We start from the raw sequence: 25,447 nt of genomic DNA, 5'->3' as shown, positions 1-25,447 counted from the left end.
GAAACTTTAAAAAGAGCTGGAAAATTGGAAGAGATCTTAAAAGTAATCTAGTTTAGCCTCTAACCCAAGATCTCAGTCCTCTCCATAACTCATAATTAGCATTACCTTCCAGAATTATACAAAACTTCTGATATTTCTTTCTACTTATGTAGTGAGCATCTGGAGGTTAGGAACTTGGTTTACTGTGCCTTTATTTTTCCTCTTAATTCTTTGTATGGTTAGTATGGTTCTTTCTCCCTAGAAGACACTAAAAATATATTCATTGATTAAATAAATGAATCATAAATTTTTCTCTCCAAAGAGTTTACAGAGGAGACTTACTTGCCCAAAAGTGTGTATCTTCACAGTTTCTCTGTTTCCAAATGTCTACAAAAAAGGATGACTTAAAAGATGCTGGATACATTTGCAGCCTACTCTTTTCTTTATATAGCTCTGTATTAGCCTTGGCTTTTATTTTCCTACATCTTGAGATTATATTTGGAATTTCTCACTTTTGCATGAACTATGGCTGAAAATGTGTATGAATTTTAATGGAGTCTGCTGAATGTTGACCATGTTTTCCTATAGTAGTAGCTTAGAAATATTTAGCAAGGAATATTCCACTTGATTCATTTAAATGAAGGTAGTTATATTGTGGCTGGAAATTTTATGTAAAAATTTTCAACCACAAAAGCCCTTTATTGTGGGCAGCAATAGGACAGCTTATAATTTGTGCAGGTTTAAGAATTATTCTTACTCATTACTTTTGTGGGGTAAATAGAAATGACAGCTTTAATTCCTTTGTGATTTTTTGTATGATATGATTTTGAAAATAAGATGTTTCTATAGCAAGGATGTTTTTGGAAAGTTAGTGCTAACTTCAAGTATGTCAAATGCTTTAACTATATAGAGGGTACTTGATATTCAATTATAGTTTTGATGAAAATCCAAAAGTGATATTTTCATATTATAAGAACTTTTTTCCATTTTAGAGCATGTCAAAAGAATAAATATAGTAATTTGAATGCTCTATTTTTATTTCTAGAAACCAGCAAATATCCTAGTAATGGGAGAAGGTCCTGAGAGGGGGAGAGTCAAAATAGGTAGGTAATTATTTCTAAAATAATTTACTAAGAAACTGAAGTGACTGCAAAGATGGTTTCCCTTTTTAATACTCTTATTTAAGTAGTTAATTTAAAAATTAATTCCTCATAATATTTGTAGAAAAGATGTTGGGAAATGTAGATAGATAGTTTGTAAAATCCCTCAGATTTATTCCCAAAATAAGGTTCTATAATTCTAAGCTGAAGCAAGCAAAAAATTCATTCCCATACAATACCCCAAGTATGTGTTTATGCTACTATTACTGTCCTGCACAGTCACCCTAAACATAATCTCTGAATCTTACTTTTGTCTCAGCTTTACCAAATGTTTCCCGGAATACATCCCTCCCACCCTGACCTAGTACATACAGATCTTCACAGATACCTCCCCCCGCCCTCCCCTTCTTCCACCACATGTCCTGGTGCCAGCTACCAACATATCTTTTCCAAATGAATGTATATATTTATAGACTCTCTTGCTTGCCAGTCTTAGATTAAGGCACTGGCAGAAGTCTTGTCTCTGTATTAAAAATTTCTTTGCAACTTGAAAGTTCTGAAAGAAATTGGCATCATTTATACCTATGACATATTTGGGGAGAAAATGAGCTAAGAAATGCTTTGTTCTAATTTCTTATAATAGAACTTAACATTTATTGAATGTCCAATGCTTTTTAGAAAGATCTTAAAGTAAATTTTGTTTCAGCAACCTGCTTTCTTTGCTGTTAGAATATATCATGCTCGAAGTGATGCGGAATTGTGCTAACTTGACATACTACAAATTCATTCTGTCCTGCTTCAACCAAGCGTGCCCTGCTGCTTGGTTTTCTACTTCTTCAGTTAATTCACTAGCCCAGTTCCTGAAGAAGCTGTTCTAAACCAACTTTTCTTTCTTTAAACCTCTACTCTGACTTTACTGAGATTGAGTCATAAAAAAATTCTGTTGTTGTTAGTTAAGAACCAGGTGGCTGCTTTCCTTCCCTTTCCACTTTCCTTCTTCCTCCCTCCCATCCCCTTTCTACCGCTCCTCACTTTTCTGTTTCACTCTCACACTTTTACTTGGAGGCATTTATTGAGTACCTAGTTTTTGCTAGACCCTCGTGAAAGGGAAATAAAGGATGGTCCTTCTATGGGGGACACTAAGATAGATACTTTCAAACGTTATCTCATTTGCTTTACACAACCACCCTCTATGGTAGATACTGCAGATAAGGAAAGCTGGATTTAGAGAGACTGTAGCTTACTCAGCCTTTCAAAGGAGGGACTTGAATTCCAAGTCTGGGGTCTCTTTCCCTCCAAACACTGCTGCCTAGTGATATCGGAGTTATCTGGTATGACCTCACTGACCACTTTTTGTCAGCACAGCTCTGCCTTTGAAACAGTCTCAGAGAAAGAGTGTCTCTTTCTCCTAAGTCCTATCTGATGTCCTTCCTAGCTTCTAAATATCTTCCTGCTGTACTTGAGCCCTTCTTATTACAGTATCTCCATTCTCTCCTTCTCAAGTTTCTCCTCTTCACCTTTAAACATTCATAATCCTCACCCCAATTTTTTTAACATCTTTATTGGAGTATAATTGCTTCACATTGTTGTGTTAGTTTCTGCTGTACAACAAGGTGAATCAGCTATACGTGTACATATATCCCCATATCCCCTCCCTCTTGCATCTCCCCCCACCCTCCCTATCCCACCCCTCTAGGTGGTCACAAAGCACCGAGCTGGAGCTGATCTCCCTGTGCTATGTGGCTGCTTCCCACTAGCTATCTATTTTACATTTGGTAGTGTGTGTGTGTCAGTGCTACTCACTCACTTTGTCCCAGCTTATCCTTCCCCCTCCCCCTGTCCTCAAGTCCATTCTCTATGCCTGCGTCTTTATTCCTGTCCTGCCCCTAGGTTCTTCAGAACCTTTTTTTTTTTAGATTCTATATATATATATGTTAGCATACAGTATTTGTTTTTCTGACTTACATCACTCTATATGACAGTCTCTAGGTCCATCCACCTCACTACAAATAACTCAATTTCGTTTCTTTTTATGGCTGAGTAATATTCCATTGTATATATGTGCCACATCTCCTTTATCCATTCATCTGTTGATGGACACTTAGGTTGCTTCCATGTCCGGTCTATTGTAAATAGAGCTGCAGTGAACATTTTGGTACATGACTCTTTTTGAATTATGGTTTTCTCAGGGTATATGCCCCGTAGTGGGATTGCTGGGTCGTATGGTAGTTCTACTTTTAGTTTTTTAAGGAATCTCCATACTGTTCTCCATAGTCCTCACCCCAGTTTAACATAAATTTTCTCATATCCATTTTGTTTTCTTTACAATTTGTTCAATTTTTCCCCTTGTTCCTCTACTTCTAAAATACATGATGTTTACGCATTGTTTTCACTTACCCTAATTTGTTATTATCTGACGTCTTAATTCTGCCCCTCTATTGAAACTGCTCTCTAAAAGGCCATCTGTGATCTCTGTCTTACCAAATCTAGTGGCCTGTGTTTAGTTGTTGTTTTCCTTTACTGTCTTGTTACTTGTTCTTCTGGCTAGTCTGGCCTTGTGACCGTCTTTTCCTTTGGTCTATATGACATCATGTAATTCTATTTTTCTGTCTACTACTTTTGCTGTTACTTCTGTATTTTATTCATTTTTGCCTCTTATTCCTATTACCCTTTTGTTTCAAGACAGGCTAGGTACTGGCTTGGGACATGGCCTCCCTCCACAATGACTTCTTTAGGGAATTGATAAGTTGTGGCCTCAAAAGCTTGGGTTCTATGAAAATGATTCTGAGATCTGCAGCTCAGATTCTGTTCTCTCACCCTAGGTGAAATGTTTATCTCTATTTGGATGTTCTGCTGGCGACCTATATTGCATTAATTCCAAACCAAATTCATCATCATCGTCTTATACTTTCCCCTGCTGTACCAGTCATCACATTTATGCCGGCCACCAAACTTAATGTCTTCTCCTTATTCTCCCAAATAGCCCTACTACTCCTCAACATAAATTCTGTATTCTAGCCAGGCCAGTTAATTGCCTTAGTGTTAAGAGTTTTAGGATTATAATTCCATCCAAGATTAAAGATAAAATCAGGGTTAAAAGTAAGCAGTAATTGGTATTAAAGGTCTAGTGAACGATTAATCTAGTTGATTAAATTGTTTTTAAATTTTGTTTTAATAGCACATTATTTTTTTAAAAAATCAGTAATGCTCTGATGTCTATGCTTCACACTTTATGACAGTTCTTTTTTGACTGAAAGGGAAAGAAAGCATAGCCAAATGGAAAACATACTGTGCCCTTCCCTGTCTCTGAGGCTTCCCCTCCCCAGCAACCTGAAGACTTCCAGGCCTTGCCTAAAATGCTCATCGCCGCCTTTACCGTTCACAATGATCCATCCTTCAGAATCCAGCTCAAGTTCCACTTTCGATTTAGTCCACTCCTACAAATGTTTATCAGACATTGTTCCAGATAAAACTGTGAAGGAGACATAACCCCTTCCCTCAAGGGACTTCAAGTCTAGTAGAAACCAGCAGCAACTCTCCTTTAGTCTTACAGTACTTATCCTTTTTATTTTTATCTACTCCATGTATTTTGTCATCTCACCTTCATGTAAGCTCCTTGGCAGTAGACATTGCCTTCTGCTGCTTTTCTGTCATTTGATACTGTCTAATTAGCACCCACACCAGAATTTTACTACCCCTGTCTGTTGAATTGAACAATTTCACTCATATCTAACTTTAGGAAAATAGGTGTTAGGAATGTTTAGGCTAATTACCTTTTGTCTAAATTAGTAATTATTTGAAAAATGGTTTGAAACTCCTTTAAAGTTCATACAATAGACGGGAATTGTTTTTAAGAATATTTATTATTTCGTCTGGCCTTGATTTCATTTTTCAGTGAATAGATGTGGCTTATATAAAACTTAGAAGGTGGAGAATAAGGGGAGAAATACTGGCTTTAGCCTTTACTTAAAAATAGCATGCTTTTCAATGTATGAAAGAGTATTCCATCATATTACTTTGCCATCAACAACAATCAGCATCTACTAAATATATAGAGCAGTGCTTTGAGGTAGGTGTAATATTGGTAGAATGGTTTTGAATATCTGTGTTTGCTATAGGGAAATTTGCTTAAGAAAGTGTAGGCATCAGCATAGGCATGCTTGGGTAGCTTTATTTTTTAAGACCTGGGTCCTCCAAAGCATTCTCAGAAAGTCTTGTAAATTATTCAAACTCTAAAGAAACAAAATCACTGTAAATTAAAAATTTAATGTATATCAAAGTATATTGGTTTTAGATTAAATGATGCTCTGTAGTTGAAACTTTACTATTTGTGCATTGTATAGTACACTAGGGACCCTTATACAGTCAAAATATACAATATTTCATATTGTAGAGGTTTATCATTTTTGTGATTTTTGCCTTTGTGACATGCAGTTATCATATGTGGAATCTATTGGATATCAGTTCCATGGTTAAGAATGTAGCTGCTAAATTATAACATGCTTTTTGTTTGTACTGGCATTTTCACTTTCTGTCCCTGTGACTTTGGGCAAGTCATTGAACTGCTTTGGGCCTTAGATTCTTCATCACAGAAGTGTGGCAAGGGCAGTACTTATTAAACCAGCATTCTTATGAGGATTAGACGAAGTGATGTATGATGTATGTGAAAATCATTTGTAAACTCTGAAGTGCTTTATAGGTATAAGGTATTTATTCTTTAGGAAATCTTAAGAAAATTAGTCACCAATACCTTATTATAGTAATAGTCTTTTTACTACTTTTGTGTACCTCTAATATTTTAGTTATCTTTGGTATAGACCTTTGTTAAATGCTGAATTATAACATTCTCTCGTATGTGTTCTATGTTCTTGGAACCATGTATGTGATGTGCTGGTAACTATACAACAACTGGCTCTCTGGGAGGAAGAACCCCCATTTGTAGCATTTGCTGTTTTCCATGATGTAAATACTCCCACCACAGCCAATTTCAAGCCACAAACATGACGTTACTGAACAGAGTTCAAAAGATGTGTATGAATTGGCTCTGCTGGGTCCATGAGAGCCAACCAACTCTAGCACACACTGAACTAAGATATAGTCAGGTTTTTTCGATATATAGGCATACAGAAGTCATAATCAATCATGGAAACTTTTAGACTATTTTCTATTTTTAAAATATTTAAGAATATTGTTCTGTCTCTGAAAGCCAGGAATCTGAAGTCAGACCTGGATTCTAATTCTGACTCTGTAGTTGCTAGTTCTATGACCTTGGACAAGTCAGAATATCTCTAAGCCTCAGTTTCTTCATCAGTAAAATAGGCACAATAGTAGTATCTACCTCAGAAGGGGAGATTTGGTGCCTGGTACAGACCACTGGTTGAAAAGAGAGGAAAAAGGATTGCTTTATAAGGTTAGTGGCTATTGTCATCAACCTTGCATGGTTATAAGAGCATGCCAACCTGATTTCTTATTATTTTATTTTTTAGCTGACATGGGTTTTGCCAGATTATTCAATTCTCCTCTAAAGCCACTAGCAGATTTGGATCCAGTAGTTGTGACTTTTTGGTATCGGGCTCCAGAACTTTTGCTTGGTGCAAGGCATTATACAAAGGCCATTGGTAAGTTAGTCTAAAATGATTTACTTATAGTTGGTAAGTATTACATTATCATATCATTATCATATGATATTGCATTATCATAAATACTAAATGGTATAATAATAAAGCTGCTTTGTAAAAACCACTTTAAATTTCTTTGTAAAAGTCCTGTTGTTTATATTCCCAGATTTTGTAATCTGGTAGATTTGGATTTTTAACTGTATAGGAGAATATGATTCCCTTAAAGAAAGAAATTTTCTTTCAGAGGATAGAAGTATCTGATCTTGTTGAGTTGCTGTAGAAACAGTAACATGAAGATGTTATTTTTTACTTACTATCAATCAGAAGGACTGGAGAGAGGTTTAGACTTGTTTTCTTCACAAAAAGAAAAAAACAGAAAAACGGGAGTAGTGTAGTTATTGGAGAGAGCCCCGTCTATTTGGGGAAAAGTTAGTCAGTCAGTCCTTTCCTAAGCAAGAAACAATATGACTAATCTTTCTCTCTTGCCATTACAGTTTTCAGAATGGCAGTTTCTCCATTAAGGTAGGAAATAGAGTCTGGGTAGATTAGCTGTGCTCAGCATCTTGCCATCTCACCAAGTGAAAAAACTGAGTAAGAAAACCTGTTATAAACATACTCTGTAAAATTTTAAGTCTCCTTCAGAACAGAGGCATCAGAGATTTTGCTACCTGTCATTACAGTGTCCTTAGAGGTCCCAGCTGCTAATTGAGGGAGTCAGGAAGAGAGAGCTGTCCTCAGACCTAGATATTGCTTTAAAGGAGGTAAAAAGAGAGGGGAGGGAGGGAGTAAATAGTACTGTTAATGTGAAGGGCTAGTTCTGTAAGGTACTTAAATTTGCTCTAAGTGTGTTTCTTTAAATTTTCCTTTTCTTGAATTTTCTGTTTACTTGTATTAGACTAATATCTGTTTTGACTACATTTAGCTGCTTTTGTTGAGTTCTATTTGATAAAGGCACTTAAGCTATAAAATTATTAAAAATAGACAAGTCAGCTCAATCCTTTTTCTGTTAAGCTTATGAAAAACCTGCTGGCAGCCAAAGCACTATAAATGAAGTTCTCACGTTTGAAAAGATTAGACTCATAATTAACCTATTCATGGGTAAAAAGGGAAACAAAAATTAAAATATAGTAATGTCCTCATTCGTCAGGAGGTCTGATTTCTGCAAAACTCAGATACCCAGAACACATTTATACTTTCTTTGTCTAGGGATTGAGACACTAGCACAGTGTGGAATATTATAATTCTTCATAAATACTGCTAAAGGATTTTGTTAAATTAGTGAAAAAGGCTATGAGTAGCCACAGCACTGTGAGGAAAACCAGTTTGTGTTTGATAGTAGAGAAGTGTGAGACTGACCTTAGACCTGTCCCCTGGCAGTTGAGCTTATAGTAATAAGGCCCCTTACCAGAGGCTGCCACTCTGTCTGCCAGGGACAGTGGCAGCTGTCTTTGAATGAAGGAGAACTACAAAAAGCAAATGGAAGGGATAGAGCGGTCCTTAGAATGAGGAGTGAAAATCAGACCCTGACTCTATTTACATTCCAATGAATGACTTTTACTGAGAGGCTATATTTTTGAGACATTTAGAATTATGTTTGCTTTTTCTGTTATTAGGTCTCTCTGTTGAGAACAGTAAAATCTAGACAATCTCAGAAGGTACCAGAGGATAGGAAGAAACCAAATGTAAGCCAGAGAGAAGGGGAGTGTCAGTTGGAAGCAACAGGTGGTGCCTTAGAACAGGACTGATGGTGAGATAACCCAGGGCATAAGGTGGGAGTACAGGATGTGACAACAGCAGACACCCATGTGCATTGGGCTCTTACCAAGCACTATGCAGTCTATGTCTAGAAGGGAGATTTCCAGTAAGAAAAGGCAGGTTCAGCCAAAACCTTGTTAAACTAAATGATGCCCCACCAAAATCTGTCTCACTCTGAGATTCTTAGCAAACCCATGGTAGTGAGGCCTCTGTTTAACAGGTACCACTGGTGATTCTGTTGTATGTGGTCCCCACACTTTCAGAAGCATAGTTTTATGAATATTTTCTGATTAACTGCTCTACTGTTGGAATAAAAAATAGATGTGTTTTTTTGGAAATAAAGGTAATTGGGTATGAATTGGAAACCAACTATATTTCTTATTTCCTCAGGGTAAAGAGAACTGAAATTGAATTTTAACCAGCTTGCGACTTACTTGCTCAGTAAAAATAAGATTTACGAATTAAAGATAAAAACATAATTGCTAATTTCTAATTTTAGTCAAGTCCCAATTACTTATTCTGGATAGAAGTTAAGAAAAAAGCTAAGAAAGAGTAATCCCCACATTAGTTATCTTTAGGCTTGAAATGTATTCATAGCAGACATAATAAATACACACACATTCACTCATTCTTTTTTTTTAAAATAAATTTATTTATTTATTTATTTTTGGCTGCGTTGGGTCTTTGTTGCTGCTTGCGGGCTTTCTCTAGTTGTGGCGAGTGGGGGCTACTCTTCGTTGTGGTGCTAGGGCTTCTCATTGTGGTGGCTTGTCTTGTTGCGGAGCACAGGCTCTAGGCGCACGAGCGTCAGTAGTTATGGCACGTGGGCTCCGTAGTTGTGGCTCACGGGCTCCAGAGTGCAGGCTTAGTAGTTGTGGTGCACGGGCTTAGTTGCTCTGTGGCATGTGGGATCTTTCCGGACCAGGGATCGAACCCGTGTCCCCTGCAGTGGCAGGGGGATTCTTAACCACCGTGCCACCAGGGAAGTCCTGTGTGTTGTTTTTTAAAAAAAATACTTATTTAACAGCATTTATTTAAAAAAATAAATAAAATACTTAAAAAATACTTATTAAACAGCATTTATTTAAGTGGGCGAGTATGAACATACATCTTAACAAAAATTCACATGTACACTTGGCAAAACATTGTGAATATAACATTATACTCTTAGAATCTAAATTAAAACTATATTATAGTCTTTCAATGTATAAAATCCAAATAGAATAATCCATAACTGGTTATTTGAAATAGTTAATAAAACTTTGAAAGATGCTTAATTTTATATTGGCACATTGGAGAGTTGGGGCACCATCTAAGTGAATATGTTCAGATCACATCTATCTCTACTGGTGTCGTGCAGTGTCTATATATACTTGTATTTATCAGCTTCTAGCGCTCACTGTTTGTTGAAAAAACTGAAGTTGGCGTCTTTCAGACAAAAGTTGAGTTTTTCCAAATCATCTTGTGCGATCTGTACTGTCTGTCTAGACTGACAGCTCAGAAATTCTGCTGTCATCATGCATTTGATCGCTTTAAAGAAATGTATCACCACACCTGATGATGATATTATTTCAGTCTGTCAGATCTTGAGTATTATGCCTTGTAGTAGGTTATCAGTTGACTCCTTTGGCGATTAAATTATTAATAGTGGTTTGAAAGGCTTTTGCCTAAATGTAAATTCATTGCTTGCTAAATTGAGTTTCCCAAGCTTATCTTGATCAGGAAATTTACAAGGAAATGTATTTTATTTGGCTCTCAGTATGTTATGTGATACAGCTATTTCATGTGATATATGTGTTTTCTTAATATACTTATTGTATTTTGTGTATTGCTTCACTGAAAAGTTTAAAAAATTTTTTTTATTTTGGGGATTCTTTACTTTATAAAAGTTATACTTGATATACAATGTTATATTAGTTTAACATGTACAACATAGTGATTTGATATTTTTATACATTATAAAATAATCACAATAAGTCCAGTTACCATCTGTCACCATACAAAGTTGTTACAGTATCATCGACTGTATTCCCTATGTGTACATTACATCCCTCTGACTTTTTTATAGCTGGAAGTTTGTACCTCTTAATCCCTTTTACCTATTTCGTCCATCCCCCTACCCCCAAAAGTATTTTTATATGTAGGTTGTGATTATACCCAGAAATTATGACCAAAGAAATATAATAAATATGTGCAAAAACTTGTTTTTCTTCCTTTATAGACATATGGGCAATAGGTTGCATATTTGCTGAATTGTTGACTTCAGAACCTATTTTTCACTGTCGTCAGGAAGATATAAAAACAAGCAATCCCTTTCATCATGATCAACTAGATCGGATATTTAGTGTCATGGGGTTTCCTGCAGGTAATTTATTTATTTATTTCAAAATAATGCGGCATATTTCAAAAACATTCTTTTTGAAAAGCATATTTTAATGTATATTTAGTATTTTTAATGTATATTTTTAAGCTAAAATAACTAGATTTTTGATAAGTAACACTATTTCTTATAACAATATTCAATATTTTTTGTAAGATAAAGACTGGGAAGATATTAGAAAGATGCCAGAATACCCCACACTTCAAAAAGACTTTAGAAGAACAACGTAAGTAATTCCATATTACATATAAGTAATATTCAACGGGAATATTTAAATTAATCCTTTTTTAAAAAGATAGAGATTATTTCAACCAGAAACTTAGATTTTAGTGTATTAATTATGTTTATGATTTAAAGAAGATATTCCAGATGTTGTTAACATATATGCCAGGCTTAGGCTGTAGTATTTAAAAACTTTTAAGAATTTAAGGGGCAGTGGATAGTTTAAATGTCTCTTCTGTTTTAGCTTGATAAAGGCTCAGTTCAAGGCCACAACTATGATTTTGTCTTTATCTAACTAATGACTGGTGACTGAAATGCTGGGCTAGGCAACCAGGAAGGGTGGCAGGAGGAAGAACACATGGCCTGGGATTTGAGTAAAACAAACTGGTGGGGACATGTATGCTGAGTAGAAGTGAGAGGAGTTTGTTATAAATGTGCACACCTAGAGGAAAAGATGGAAGAGGTTCTCTCTTGGGCAACTTAACAGAAAAATTTCAGGACAGGATGGCTTGTAGGAACAAAAGCAGACATCACAAAGAGAAGCAGAGAATGGCACTAATCATTTTGGGCCTCTCTTTTACACAGTCCTTGGTAGGGTCCTTGCCTCTTTTCATCCCTTAAAGAGAGACCTGACATTGCTCAAGGGTCTGAATTGGGCTCTCTTCTCACTCTAGACATTGCCCCAGGCAGTCTCCATGATTTTGATGGCCACAATGTACCATCAGTTATGCTGATAGCTCCCAGTTTATACATCCTACTTAGATCTCTTTCCCAAGTTTCAGACCCGTTTATCTAATTGCCTTATGGAATCCCCACTTGAATGTCCCATAAATACTTCAAAATACATGTCCAAAACTGAAGTCATCATCTGTCCTCCTACACCTCTCCTCCCGCTATATTTCTTGTCTTAGGAAAGAGCTCCATGATTCATCCGATTGTTCAAGCCAAAGACCTGAGAGATATCCCTGATCCTTCTTCTATCTCACTGTCTTCCATTTTACCGCCCAGTGTCTAAACAATTAGCAAATCTAGTAAATTCTTTGTTCTAAATATCCTTTGGATCTTTGTATTTCTCTCCATCTACCGTTCCACTGTTGCAGGCCAGACCACCACTGTCTCTCGCCTGGAATCCTGCAGCGGCCTCCTAAGTGATTTCTACCTTCAGTCTTCACTCCACCTCACTGTCTGTACTGCAGTCATTGCCAGAAGCACATTTGATCATGTCAGTCTTCAAGTTGCTCTTAATTCACCATTGCTCTCAATTTCTTAATATAGCTTACAGAGCCTTGGCTTCTACATCACCAAGTTCATCTCCTAACCTCTGTCCACTTTGTACTCCATAGCCTAGACATCATGAATTTCTTTAAGAGCCTCAAAACCCCTAAGTTTTCTTTGACCTCTGGATTTTTACACATGCTGTTCCTTCAGTCTGGGATATACTTTCCTCCCACCTATTTCATCTGATTAACTCCTTTATTTATCCTTTCTATCCTGACGAGATTTCCCCTTGACCTTCTAGTCTGAGTTAGTTAGGTGCTTCCCCTCTGCACTCCCATAGCATATCCTGTGCTGCTTCTCTTGGCACTGATCACTTTGCTTTGCAGTTGGCTTTTGAACAGTTACCATCTTTCCCTCTAGAATATGGATGGTGCCTATTTTATACACCATTATAGGTATCCCCAGGGCCTGGTACATAGTGCAGTCTCATTAGTTACTTGTCAAATGGGTATTCAATGAAAGTGGTTCGGGCTTCCCTGGTGGCACAGTGGTTGAGAGTCTGCCTGCCGATGCAGGGGACGCGGGTTCCTGCCCCGGTCCGGGAAGATCCCACATGCCGCGGAGTGGCTGGGCCCGTGAGCCATGGCCGCTGAGCCTGCGCGTCCGGAGCCTGTGCTCCGCAACGGGAGAGGCCACAACAGTGAGAGGGCCGCGTACTGCAAAAAAAAAAAAGAAAGTGGTTCAAGTAATTGAAGATACACTAGTAATATAAAAGAGAAAATTAATGAAGGCACTTAACATTTTATCTTCGTATTTAAAGGCCAGAGGAAGAATTTTACATAAAATGATAGTATTTACAATAACCAGAGATAAAAGGAGAGAAATTTTAAAAGATAACTGAAATTCAGTTAGAAAGGTAATAGGAAAAGTTCAGAGATAAGAGCCATACTTCCTAAGCAGACAATTTTATCCACATAAAATCAGGCTACTGATGCATAAGACAGAAGGAATTTATTAAAAATTAGCTAAATCTAATACAATACATACATGTCACTAAAGTATAATAAAGAAAAAGATTCCAGAAAATGTTATATCAGATGACATAAAAAGTAAACGAATAATAACTTGTTTATATTAGATAAAAAGAACCAAAAAAATTACCCTTAAAGTGAATTGTGAAGGATAACAACAGAAGTTGCTGTAATCTTTCCAATGTCAGCTGTCAGCTCTTACTAGCTCATTAGAAGGCAAGGTGAAAATAGAATTAAAAGGAAATAAGTAAGTTGACTTTAAAAATTGAATGTTTGAATAACCATGGTCTGATAAAATGCTTTATAATGTATATAAAAAGTTTGAGTCACTTTGAAAACTGTTCAGCTCTTAAACGTAGCAAATCTGGAAGAGGATAATTCAGAAAATGACAAAGAATTTATCTTAGCTTTAATACTAGGAAAAATAAGAAACCACAATGGGAATTGAGCAATAGGATTTCTCAACTCCAAAACCTTTTATATTATGATAGAAACAAATAACCTAGAATCTGGCTGGAGTTAACCCAAGAAATCAGTTGATTCAACATAAAGACTAAAGCCATGTTGACAGACTCCATTTCTACATAAACTTTAAAGTTTCTTTCCATTACCAAACTTAATGGCTACCTTGCCAATAAAAATGTTCCTGGTATTAGAGGAAAATAATTGTTAAATTAATATACATGGCAAAGATTTTTTAAAATTAAAATACCTAGTGTTGGCAAGGGTAATATAATAAATGGGCACGCTTACTTATATGCTACTGGTGAGAATCAATGCTTCTCAAACTTTAATGTACCTACAAATCACATGGAGACCTTGTTAAAAATGCGGATTGTGATTCAGAATCTGGGATAGGGCCTGAGTACTTGCATTCCTACTGCAGGCTCTCTGGTGCCCATGCTTCTGGTCTGAGGGCCAGGTTTGTGTAGCAAAAAGGCTTTGAAATGTACATACCCTTTGACCTAATAATTCTAAGAATTTATCCTGAGAAGGCAGTCAGAGCAGCCACACATAGCTAAGATGAGGCACCTAAGGCTTTCCTAGAGGTTAACTAACTGCCCAAGATCACACAGTTGGTAAATGATTGTGCCAGGGTCTGGTAGGGGTCTCTGATTCTCACCTGCCATGCAGTATTGTCTCCCTACATGTGTACTAGATTGACCTTCAAGAACCTGCGTTTTACAACTGTTGTGAAACAAACATCGTTAGTAACAGTAGAAAATATACATTCAGTACAAATAATAAGTTTAAAGAGCATTTGGCAAGGAAAAATGTTTATGAAACAATATTAAGTGAAAAAAGTTAGCACAATTTATATAGTATGATTCTAATTTTATAAAGACAAAAATGCCTGTGTTTGTATCATATATATGCATGAAAAAAGGACAAAAGGAAATTATCAAAATCTTGATGACAGTGTTTTTTTATTGCTGCTAGGTTGATTATGAGTGATTTCAATTTTTTTCTTTATGCTTTTCTATATTCTCTAAATTTTCTACCATGAACATATATTACCTATTTTTTGACCTTTTTAATTTGAAATATTTCATATATAGGAAAGAATATATATGATGAAAATATGTAGTCTATTTAGAATAATAAAATGAATAATACCCATTTACTCACCCTTCAGCCTGAGGGGTTGATATCCTGATATAGAGTATGTACCTAGGAAAGGAATTGCTGGGTCACAGGATACTCACATTTTCAACTCTTATAGTTCATGAGTCATTATCTTACAAAGTAATTGTAACAATATAAACTCCTACATGCTGTGTGTAACAATTCTTATTTCTTCACACATTTACCAACATTTGGTTATGTGTTCCTTTTTAATCAGAAAAAACAATGGCTTAACTTAACACATACCATATAGGAAAACCAATCTTGGAACTTTCCATTAAAAATTGTAAATTGTGTGAGTGTTCTTAATAGTGTGTGATTCTCATGTCTACAGGTACGCCAACAGTAGCCTCATAAAGTACATGGAGAAACACAAGGTCAAGCCTGACAGCAAAGTGTTCCTCTTGGTAGGTGCATCTCTCCCAGACTGGGAACTTGGATCCTTTAGCACAGCCCTCACCCCACCCTGCTTACCACGGAATTGTCCCAGCTCTTCCTCCTCTTTAGAAAGAAAGGAAATTGGTGGATGCTGGGGCAAAATTAAATCTTTCTCTTTTGAGATGTCACCCTTGACTTTTAGCCTTGTCCAGTGGTTTATCAGCAGAAAAAAATTTAAATTCTAAAAGGGCTCTAATGCTAATGATTTCTGCTAGTCTCACATAAATGTGTCTAGTGTATTAATATTGTGGTGAGCTATACAAAATGGCATTTGATATTCTATTAGACATTAACACAAAAGTCAAAACATTGACTTGGAAACAAACTTTTCATGTGCTGTCAATTTCTTATGTGTTATTCAAGCTTCAGAAACTCCTTACTATGGATCCAACCAAGAGAATTACCTCAGAGCAGGCTCTGCAGGATCCCTATTTTCAGGAGGACCCCTTGCCGACATTAGAGTACGTATCCTTCCTTTTCTGTATGCTTTGCTCCAGGCTGAGGATGTTGGATGGTGGCTGAAAGCAAGAGAAGCACTTGTTACTGAAGTATTTTACTTTCTTTGTTAATACTGCCGCAGAGAAAAACTAGTCAAGAGAGAGGTCCTGTATTTTGAAACAGGCAAAGCTGTAGAGAGGTGTGAATGAACACAAGTATTTTAGGAATGCCCATTAATCCGTTTTACAGATGAAAACTAAAGCTGAGAACAGATGAGACTTTTATAGATCGGTCAGCCAGAACAGTTCACACCAAATCAGTAGGGAACTGAGATTTTAAAATTCTGTGTGTCTACTGTACAACCAGACTCCTCCATTTCCCCATCCTTGTTACACCCACATATATAAATTGTGCTTGGATTTATTAGAGGTGCAGCTTTTCTTGAGAAAATTATTTTCACTGTTGAAGCAAACACACATTCAGTTGTTTTTAGTGCTGATGAAGTTTGTGTGGAGAAATTTCTATGTCATATATGTCAACTAGCTATAACCACAGTTAAGATTTGTCACTGAAAGTGGCAATTCGTGTAAAACTCAGATGACACATTGTTCTTTTCTTATTGCTTAAATTGTGTTGAGAGGCATAACCAGCCACAGATGAAGAGTAGGAAAAAAAAAGTGGAATTTTTTTTTAAGAAAAAAAATTTTTTTTAAGAAAAAATAGTGGAATTTTAAATGAACAAGGTCAGTGATATTGTAGATTTTACGTCATGACATGAATTCTTTTTTCTTTTCATGGTTTTTAGTGTGTTTGCTGGCTGCCAGATTCCATACCCCAAACGAGAATTCCTTAATGAAGATGAACCTGAAGAGAAAGGTGACAAGGTATATACTGCACTTAGGAATGGATAATTTAATAATTCCTATATATTTAACTGCCTTTTATTTAATTATGTATTTACTTTATTGTAGATGTACTTTGCGATTTGAAATATGCATTCACAGATAAATGAACTTCCTGATTTGTTTTATTGCCTATTTTATTCCCTGATTCTTAATTCTTGCTTTTTGTTTGTTCATGTCATTGCTGTCACTTTATGCAGGCTGCTTTTAAAGCATCACTCTATTCTTTGATTGCAGTTGACTCCTCCCCACACAGCCCTACTTTTCCAAATTGATTGAAAAGACTATTATAGCTGTTTTAATGAGTTGCTATTTCCTGTGTGCCTGTGCTCTTCAGTGGGATGTCTGTGACTGACTTGGAGGGTTACTGTGCAAATCTAAATGAACTTCAGAGAACGGGTCCTGTTCGGGGCTCAGTACTTTGACTTCTGGAGCTGCTGTATTCCCTGGCTGCTCCATTCTCTGGTCATTCCAGTCACTTTGGTGTCCCACAGAGGTCCCTCCCCAGGTTGGTCAGCAGTCTCATGTGCATATCGTGTCATGGAAGATGTAATTTAGTTCCACAGCAAGCTTGCTTTTTTTTCCCTCTCTACAAGAATCAGCAACAGCAGCAGAACCAACATCCGCAGCCCGCAGCCCCGCCGCAGCAGGCAGCAGCCCCTCCACAGGCAGCCCCGCAGCAGCAGAACAGCACCCAGGCCAATGGGACTGCAGGAGGGGCCGGGGCGGGGCCCGGGGCCACCGGAGCAGGGCTGCAGCACAGTCAGGACTCCGGCCTTAATCAGGTGCCTCCAAACAAGAAACCGCGGCTAGGGCCTTCAGGCACAAACTCAGGCGGGCCTGCAATGCCGTCAGATTATCAGGTACTCCCCTGAATTTTGTACTTTTAAATTTTCATATACTGTTAAAAAACTAAATGCAACTGAGTAAATTTTAAAGGTCTTATTGGCCATATTCCGTGATTCATGTGTCAGGTGGCATCTCCCCTAGCAAATACAGAGAAGCTCTGAAGAGCTGTACAAAATGGAAGACATTTATCGGCAGAAGGAGGTGGGACAAGGACACTAACAGAGAGCTGATTGTTTCAGGCCCGGGGAAACCTTCCTTTGGGGACTACAGGAGTCTACCAAGTAGATTACTTCTCTAATGCTGACTAGGAGATTCCAGACTGACTGGGGAGGAGTACATTCCTGGGAGGGGCTGAAACTGCAGTTAGGTTAGGCACTGTCTCACTTGTGGGCTTAGCACAAGTGACTCCATTTTGAGCCTGTCGTCTCTTTTTTAACAATACATTTTATAAAATGGGAAGTAGACTTATAGTAGATCCTTTTAGAATTAAGTGGTACTTAACTCTAAAGTTTGACTATACAAACTGTACAATCTTGTTTCTAGGGCATTATATGAAAATGAAGATTTTTGTCATTTCATGTAATTGCAAGATATTTTGTTTCTTGATTTGATTATCCTAAAACCCTGAGGAGGGAAGGTGAGGCAGGCAGCTCCTCCTCGAAGAAAATGTCTCATTTTACCCTTACAGCTGCCTGTCAGGTTTGAGTCAGAAAAAGATACCTAGATAGATAAGCAATTGAAAAGGGAGAGGAATGGCGGCTTATTTTGAAAAAAGTAAGCAGCATACTTCAGAAGGATCTGCCATCACTGGGAGGAAATAATCAGTAAGTAGCCACATAAACATAGAAGAGAAAGGGACTAAGATTGAGACTTCTCAGGAATAACTGTTAAATCTCGCTAGAAATAATTTTGAGGCTAGAAAATACATTTTGTTATTAAGATTTAAAAGAAAACTACAATTGTATTACCAATTCAGGAAATTAAAGGTATTACCAATTCAGGAAATTAAAGGAAAAAAGTCTAAGGATTGGTATTTGGAGAGAGAGGTAAAAATACTGGTGAAAACTGTAGGGATTCTTGGGAGAAAAAAAAGTTTTCAAGGTAGTAACAAGGTAAGAAAAGATCTAAGAAGGGAAGGGAATTTAAAGGTTAAAAAAAAAAGGTTTAGAACCACAGTCCCTCAGGGAACTGGTGGAGAAGAAGCACACAGGAGATAGATAACAGAAAACAAAACCATGGGCAAGGAAGACATAAAGTCACTGATTAGGAACTGGAAACAAGAGAAACATTAACAAGAAAGACATAATAAATAGCTGTCTAACTGGCTTTACATTCTGAATATCTCAGCACAACTACTTTGAGAACTTACCTTGGAAGATTCCCTGCAAGCAGAGGAGTATATAATAGCACTTCCATTGGTTCCAATTAAAGTAATCAAGGCATCAGTTTGATCTGCTAAAAACAGCTTGCTATTTGGGTAGTAGTCATGAACATATTTGAATTTTACTATAAAGTCAGTTTTCCCCCAACATTAGTTTATTCTTATTATATGAGCAACAAACCTTTACTATATACTGGCTCATCTTTGTGTCTCTGATTGTGTTATATTAACCTGATTATAGTCGATCCTGGACAGATTACTTAGCTGTTGTATTTATTCCTTTCAAATCCAGGAGTTCTTCAAATGCTTTTCTTTGTCCATACTGAGCTATCTACTTAAAAATAAAATAGCATATCTGTGAAATGGGTAGCTTTCTCAGCTAGTTAGTTGGAAAGACTAGCATGAGGGGTGAGGGAGTCCCATTGCACCTGTCTGCAACTCTCATATTATCGACACATTTGTTCTTTATCCAGTACGGAGGAGGTATTATGCTAAGTCTAATCAGCTAAAGTGAAAGCAGTCGTAGCCAGCTCAGCAACTGTAGGCCTCGTGAATGGAAAGGACATTTTTTTTTCCATAATAAACTGACAATAAAACATAGTTAGAATCTGGAAAGGCTTCTTACAACAACACAACTCGTCAGAGTTTTAACCAAGACTATCTTATTGCTCTGTTGTCTTGGACCCGATGTTGCAAGCCCAGCTTGGCTGCCTCTTGTGCGCTGAGTGGGGCACGCTTGCTTATTTTTCCTTCCGCAAACCGCCAGTGCCACCTCAAGGTCATTTACATTTTTAACTCCAAGTAATAGCTTTATTACATATGACCTTTCCCACTTCGCTCACAGGAAGAACCAGCCTTCTGGGCATAGCCAAAGACACTGGTTCCAGCTATGCTTATATTTAACCAGGCACCCTGTTCTTATTCTATAGGTGAATTTTTCTTTTACATATTTTTTTCATATTTGCCCTTGGTACTATGAAGATGAATGTTTCACTTAAGGTAATAAAAATACATTGAACTGAAATACATTTGTCTCAGCCTTCTCTTGAGAGAATTTTCACATATGAAATTTTTTAAAATTCTAAATGTTACCTGAAGGACTTCTCTGGTGGTCCAGTGGCTAAGACTCCGCGCTCCCAATGCAGGGGGCCTGGGTTCGATCCCTGGTCAGGGAACTAGATCCCTCATGCCACAACTAAAGATCCCGGGTGCCGCAACTAAGACCCTGTGCAGCCAAATAAATATATAAATAATTAAAAAAAATAAATGTCACCTGAAGTTTATAAAAAGCACTTATTGCTGCCACCCCTACCCAGCCTTGCCTGGCTCTGTCATGTAGGTGATGCTGCTGAAGCCACTCTAGCCTCTCCCTCTGAAAACTCTTTTCTCTAAAAGACGATTTCTTTATCACAACAACTTTGTTATTTATAATGAGAAAACTAACAGCATGTCAGTATACATTATGAACACCACCGGTTCAATATGCCAAACTGATTATTCCTGTTTGCAAATCTCAGTTATGCAAAGAGAAACTAACCAGAATTAGCCTAAGTTTCCCCTCTACCTTTCGTTGCCAGTGTAGCTTATCTCCCAAAGAAATCCAGCCAACTTTCGTGCATGCCAGAACAGTGGTGGCAGGCTGTGATGTCAAGTCAGCAAAACGTATTAACAAACTAAATTAACTGTCGCTACGATGGGTCAGAACCCGGAGCCTCTGATGAGAATGGCTCATCTCTCCGTCCTGCTGTGATTAGCGTCTTGAGCTGTTCCCTTCCTCCATCAGTCACTCCCTTTGCCTGTTTCCTTCTCCTAGCACTCCAGTTCGCGCCTGAATTACCAAAGCAGTGTTCAGGGATCCTCTCAGTCCCAGAGCTCACTAGGCTATTCCTCCTCATCTCAGCAGAGCGCACAGTACCACCCATCTCACCAGGCCCACCGCTACTGACCCGCTACAGCCAGAGCACAGACTCCAGCAATATGACGTCTGCATTGAAGAGAACCAAAAATGCAAACTCTGATGCTGTTTAAAACTCATCCACTTAGGAGGAAAACTATTTACTGAGCATTTTGCAGGACTGACTGAAGTCTTTATTGACTTAAAGAAGATTTTTGAGAAGTTTCCCAAGCACCCTTTCCCTGCATGTGTTCCATTGTGACTTCTCTGATAAAGCGTCTGATCTAATCCCAGCACTTAACTTCTGTAACCTTCAGCATTTTGGGGGAGGATTTCCTGGTGCACCTTTCTCATGCTGTAGCAATCTCTATGATTTATCTTTTCAAAGCTCTTTTACTAGGATTTTAATGTTTTAGAAACAGGATTCCAGTGGTGTATAGTTTTGTACTTCATGAACTGATCTAGCAACACAGGTAAATATGCACCTTTTAAAGCACTATGTTGTTTTCACAGAATATAACTCTTTTGCTCATGGAAGTCTTAAATGGGAACTGTTACTGTCCCACAGTACTTTACTATTACGTTTTTATTTCTCTAGTTTCAGGGAAGGTCTAATAAAAAGACAAGTGGTGGTACAGAGGGAAACTGCAACCAAAAACAGCCTAGATCTTTGCAGTTACTATGCTTTATGCTATGAAGAACTAAAGTATGTGGTAATTTTTATATAACCATTCATATGGAACTTAGTTCCCAGAATCATCTTATTCTGAATAGTATCCAGTAATTAAGAATTATAATTTTAACCTTCATGTAGCTTACGTCTACTTTAAAAAGGGTTTCAAGAGCTTTGATGAAATACAGTCCTCTGGTGACCCACACCAGAAAACTGAAGAGAATATTAACTGCACTAGGATTTCTTTAAGGAGTAATGTTGATCAAAGGGAAGGAAAAGCTTTTAGTGTGTATTGTACATAAAGTTGGCTTCTCTAAAGAACTGTTGGTTTCTTCACATCTGGGTCAGTTTGAGTAACTTTCTTACATAATCAAGGGTACTCAAATAGAAGCCTGCAAATTAATCTGCTTTTAAAATAAAGAGCAGTGTTCTCCATTCGTATTTGCATTAGACATAGAGTGACTATTTTTAAAGCATGTTAAAAATTTAGGTTTTGTTCATGTTTAAAGTATGTATTATGTATGCATAATTTTGCTGTTATTACTGAAACTTAATTCTATCAAGAATCTTTTCATTGCACTGAATGCTTTCTTTTGCCCCTAGGAGAAAACTTAATAATTGTGCCTAAACTATGGGCAGATAGTATACGACCTATTAGATAAGTGCTATTTGCATTTCTATGATCTATGACTTAGAGACTGAGCTCTTTCTTAGCCAGCGTAAGGACGCTCAGCAGAGTCACAAGGAAATGTAAAGACTTAGAGCTCCCATTGTAATGTAAGGGGCAAGAAACTTGTGTTCTTCTAAATGCTACTAGCAGCACCAGCCTCGTTTTAATGTTTTCTTGAGCTAGAAGAAATAGCTGATTATTGTATATGCAAGTTATATGCATTTTTTAACTCTTCTTTGTGAACTTATCTACCTGGTTATGATACTCTGGGTCCATATACAAGTAAAATAAGTTTTAGACAGAAGCCAGTATACATTTTGCACTATTGATGTGATCCTGTAGCCAGCAAGGACCTTACTGATCTCAGCATAATAATGCTTATTAATAACAAAGACTATACAGTGACACTCATCAACACTGAAGATGAAACTGTTGACATGCTCCACTGGAAGGAATTTCTGATTGTCTCCATAGTAATTTACCCCTTCCATTTTTGCAAATGAGAAATTAGTAGCCCTCTGCGTAACGTAGCTACCCAAGTAAAGTTCTGTCCTGTGACCTGAAGCCTCACTGTCATCAGATCCTCACTGCACCCTCACCTCGTGCCCAGCATTATGCTGGGGGGTGAGACACAAAGGGCAAGACCTACTTCCTGTCCTTGAAGAGCTTATGATTGATTCCATGACAGGACGCTTTCCTGGGATGACAGGCTCATAAATGAAACCATCTTAGAACATGAAGGTCTATTCGTTTACTTCTAGACCCACTTGGAGAGAGTTATTATTCCATATTTTGCTCTGTAATAAACAAGTGTCATGGAGAGGTTTCTGTGTTTGTCTACCTTCAAGAAAGCCAGCAATTAATATCACCACAGGCATTAATATATATTTGAAATGTTCACAGCAGCCTTTCAACAACAGTTGGGTGGCCCTTGTAGGCAGAACACAACTAAGTGTTTGTAGGAAATTACAGTGAAAATAGAAGCTCTGTTCCTGCCCTCAAGGAGAGCTTACATTTACTAAAAGACGAACCCAAATATGTGCATGAACCAAAATATCATGCCCCTTAATACTTTATAAGCAACTTTGATATAAATCCTTGTGATATGTGCTTATATGATCATGGGACTACCCTGCTTTCCTTGTATGTAGTGAATTTTAGTGGCAGAACTGATACAGAAACCGTGAGGGGATTTTTTCAGTTGCTCCCGGTGTTCTCCACACAGGATCTAGCCAGATACGCCAATTACCATGTGACTGGGTTTCTGGTCACTGCACTGGTACTGGCCCTTTCCTCCTGTGCTCTTGCCTAAGAGTTGGTGATGCCCACTGGTGCTCATTACCCTTTGAAATAATTTTGGTTCATAATTTCCTTTTCCTTGTAAAGGGGAACAAAGCCTTTAACATACTTACGGGCCCTAAAACTGTGGGACCTCGAAGGAGACCTGTGAAGCTTTTTGAGGTTAAAATTTACCTTTTTGGTCCCCAATTGACCCCATTCCTCTTTAAAAATTTATTACCATCAATGTCCCCTGAGAATGCAGGGTGGACTTCCAAACCAGGGTAGGTTATGGGAAGGAAGGAAGGAAGCAAAGTGAAGGTCTTCTGCACTCCACAGTACAAATCAGTTTTCGAGTTAGCTTTCTGGTAAGTTGTGTGTTTGGGAAAAGGGATTCTAGGGTTTCAGGACAGCTGAGTCAAGGGTAAGGTAGCCTGGTGGCAGGACTGATACTATGAGGCTGAAACAATCCTTATGATGAAGTAGATCATGCAGTAACATACAAAAACCAAGGACATGTATATTTTTATATCTGTGTGGTTTTAAAACTTTAGTACTTAGAACTTTGAACTTCTGCACTACTCTTTGCTCTTGTAAACGCAATTTACATTTAAGAATGGAAAGGGATGGCATTTGCTTACGTGTTCACTGCCTCGTTCCTGGTGAAGCAACTGCTAGTTGTATGCCTCTAAAAGGATGCTGTTTTCTCTGCTAAAGATAAAAGAAAAAATAGTTGGACAATAAGACTTGCAGCTTAATCTGCTTTGAATAATTGTATGTAACAGAAACTATACAATGAAGGAGTATTCTGTGAAAATTATGAATCCTAACCTCTATGGTGTTATCTTTCTGGGGAATGGAGAAAGGCAGTGAAATGGCAGTTAGACTAAAGGAGGCTTGAAGGATTCAAGTATAAATAATATTTTATATAAAACATAGCTGTTTAGGTTTCCTTAATCTTCAAGAATAGTCACAAATATCATAAAGCAAAGTTCATTGTTTTAGGATTTTTTTAAAATGTGTTGTACCTAAGGCCATACTTACTCTTCTGTGCTATCACTGCAAAGGAGTGATATGTATGTATTATATGAAAAAAAAATCCTTAATGCACTGTTATCTCTTAAATATTTAGTAAATTAATACTATTTAATTTTTTTAAAGATTTGTCTGTGTAGACACTAAAAGTATTACACAAAATCTGGACTGAAGATGTCCTTTTTAACAATTTAAAGTACTTTTTATATATGTTATGTAGTATATCCTCTCTAAACTGCCTAGTTTGTATTTCCCATAATTCCTATTTGTGAAGTGTACCTGTCGTCGTCTCTTTTTTCAGTCATTTTCTGCACGCGTCCCTCTTTATACGATTATAGACATGACTGTGTGTGCTTTCCACACACTGCTGCGAGGTGTGCACTCAGAGCCAGCTGCCTCCCGCGCCTGCACCCCGCCTTCCAGCGAGGCTTGCTCCGCGGGGTGCAGGATGAGCTGCTGCTTTGGAGCCGAGTGTTTCCCGCTTTTGAGTTGTCCTGACATCCTTCCTGAAATGACTGTTAAGACAAAAATAAATTACATTGCATTTATTTTATATTCTTGGTGTAATAAAATTTAATTGACTTTGTTTCAGTGTGAATTTTTTAAATATAGGAAAAACTCTTGCTACAACAACTTTTAATGTTAAAATTTTATGTGTGTGCCTCGAAGCTTTTCAGATTACACTTGTCCTGCAGAGATGCAAAGTCTCCCTGTGAGCTGCAGTATGTTATTTTATTCAGGATGCTTATGACATCAAAAAACCAAAGAGGCAAGGCTTGCAAATACCTCAGAAGCAAAATGACAGTTTTTTAAAACATCTCTAGGGGAGATATCCTTTAAAAAAAAAAAAAAAAATGGGGCTTCCCTGGTGGCGCAGTGGTTAAGAATCCGCCTGCCAATGCAGGGGACAGGGGTTCGAGCCCTGGTCCGGGAAAATCCCACATGCCGCGGAGTAACTAA

The 25,447-nt window shown here is 37.5% G+C and overlaps 1 protein-coding gene across 4 annotated transcripts in view; it reads left to right on the top strand.

Annotated features, from left to right (window-relative positions):
• CDK19 (cyclin dependent kinase 19) overlaps positions 1-25,073 on the top strand; it is a 180,929-nt gene extending 155,856 nt beyond the window's left edge. For 3 of the 4 annotated variants that reach the window (XM_022554378.2, XM_022554394.2, XM_089921935.1), the window contains 9 exons: positions 1,025-1,082; positions 6,566-6,697; positions 10,674-10,817; positions 10,989-11,058; positions 15,264-15,336; positions 15,731-15,828; positions 16,611-16,689; positions 17,304-17,570; positions 20,751-25,073. In XM_022554378.2, the coding sequence (XP_022410086.1) occupies positions 1,025-1,082; positions 6,566-6,697; positions 10,674-10,817; positions 10,989-11,058; positions 15,264-15,336; positions 15,731-15,828; positions 16,611-16,689; positions 17,304-17,570; positions 20,751-20,882 (1,053 nt within the window). In that variant the 3' untranslated portion in view covers positions 20,883-25,073. The remainder of the gene's footprint in view (positions 1-1,024; positions 1,083-6,565; positions 6,698-10,673; positions 10,818-10,988; positions 11,059-15,263; positions 15,337-15,730; positions 15,829-16,610; positions 16,690-17,303; positions 17,571-20,750) is intronic. The other variant, XM_089921936.1, reaches the window with a different exon arrangement.
• The last annotated feature ends 374 nt before the right edge of the window (positions 25,074-25,447 follow it).

The sequence above is a fragment of the Delphinapterus leucas genome, chromosome 12 (genome assembly GCF_059928025.1).
Source record: "Delphinapterus leucas isolate spDelLeu-1000000601 "Yukka" chromosome 12, BTC_Dleu_Yukka2, whole genome shotgun sequence".
Lineage (NCBI taxonomy): Eukaryota > Metazoa > Chordata > Mammalia > Artiodactyla > Monodontidae > Delphinapterus > Delphinapterus leucas.
This window is presented reverse-complemented; position numbering and strand designations above follow the sequence as displayed.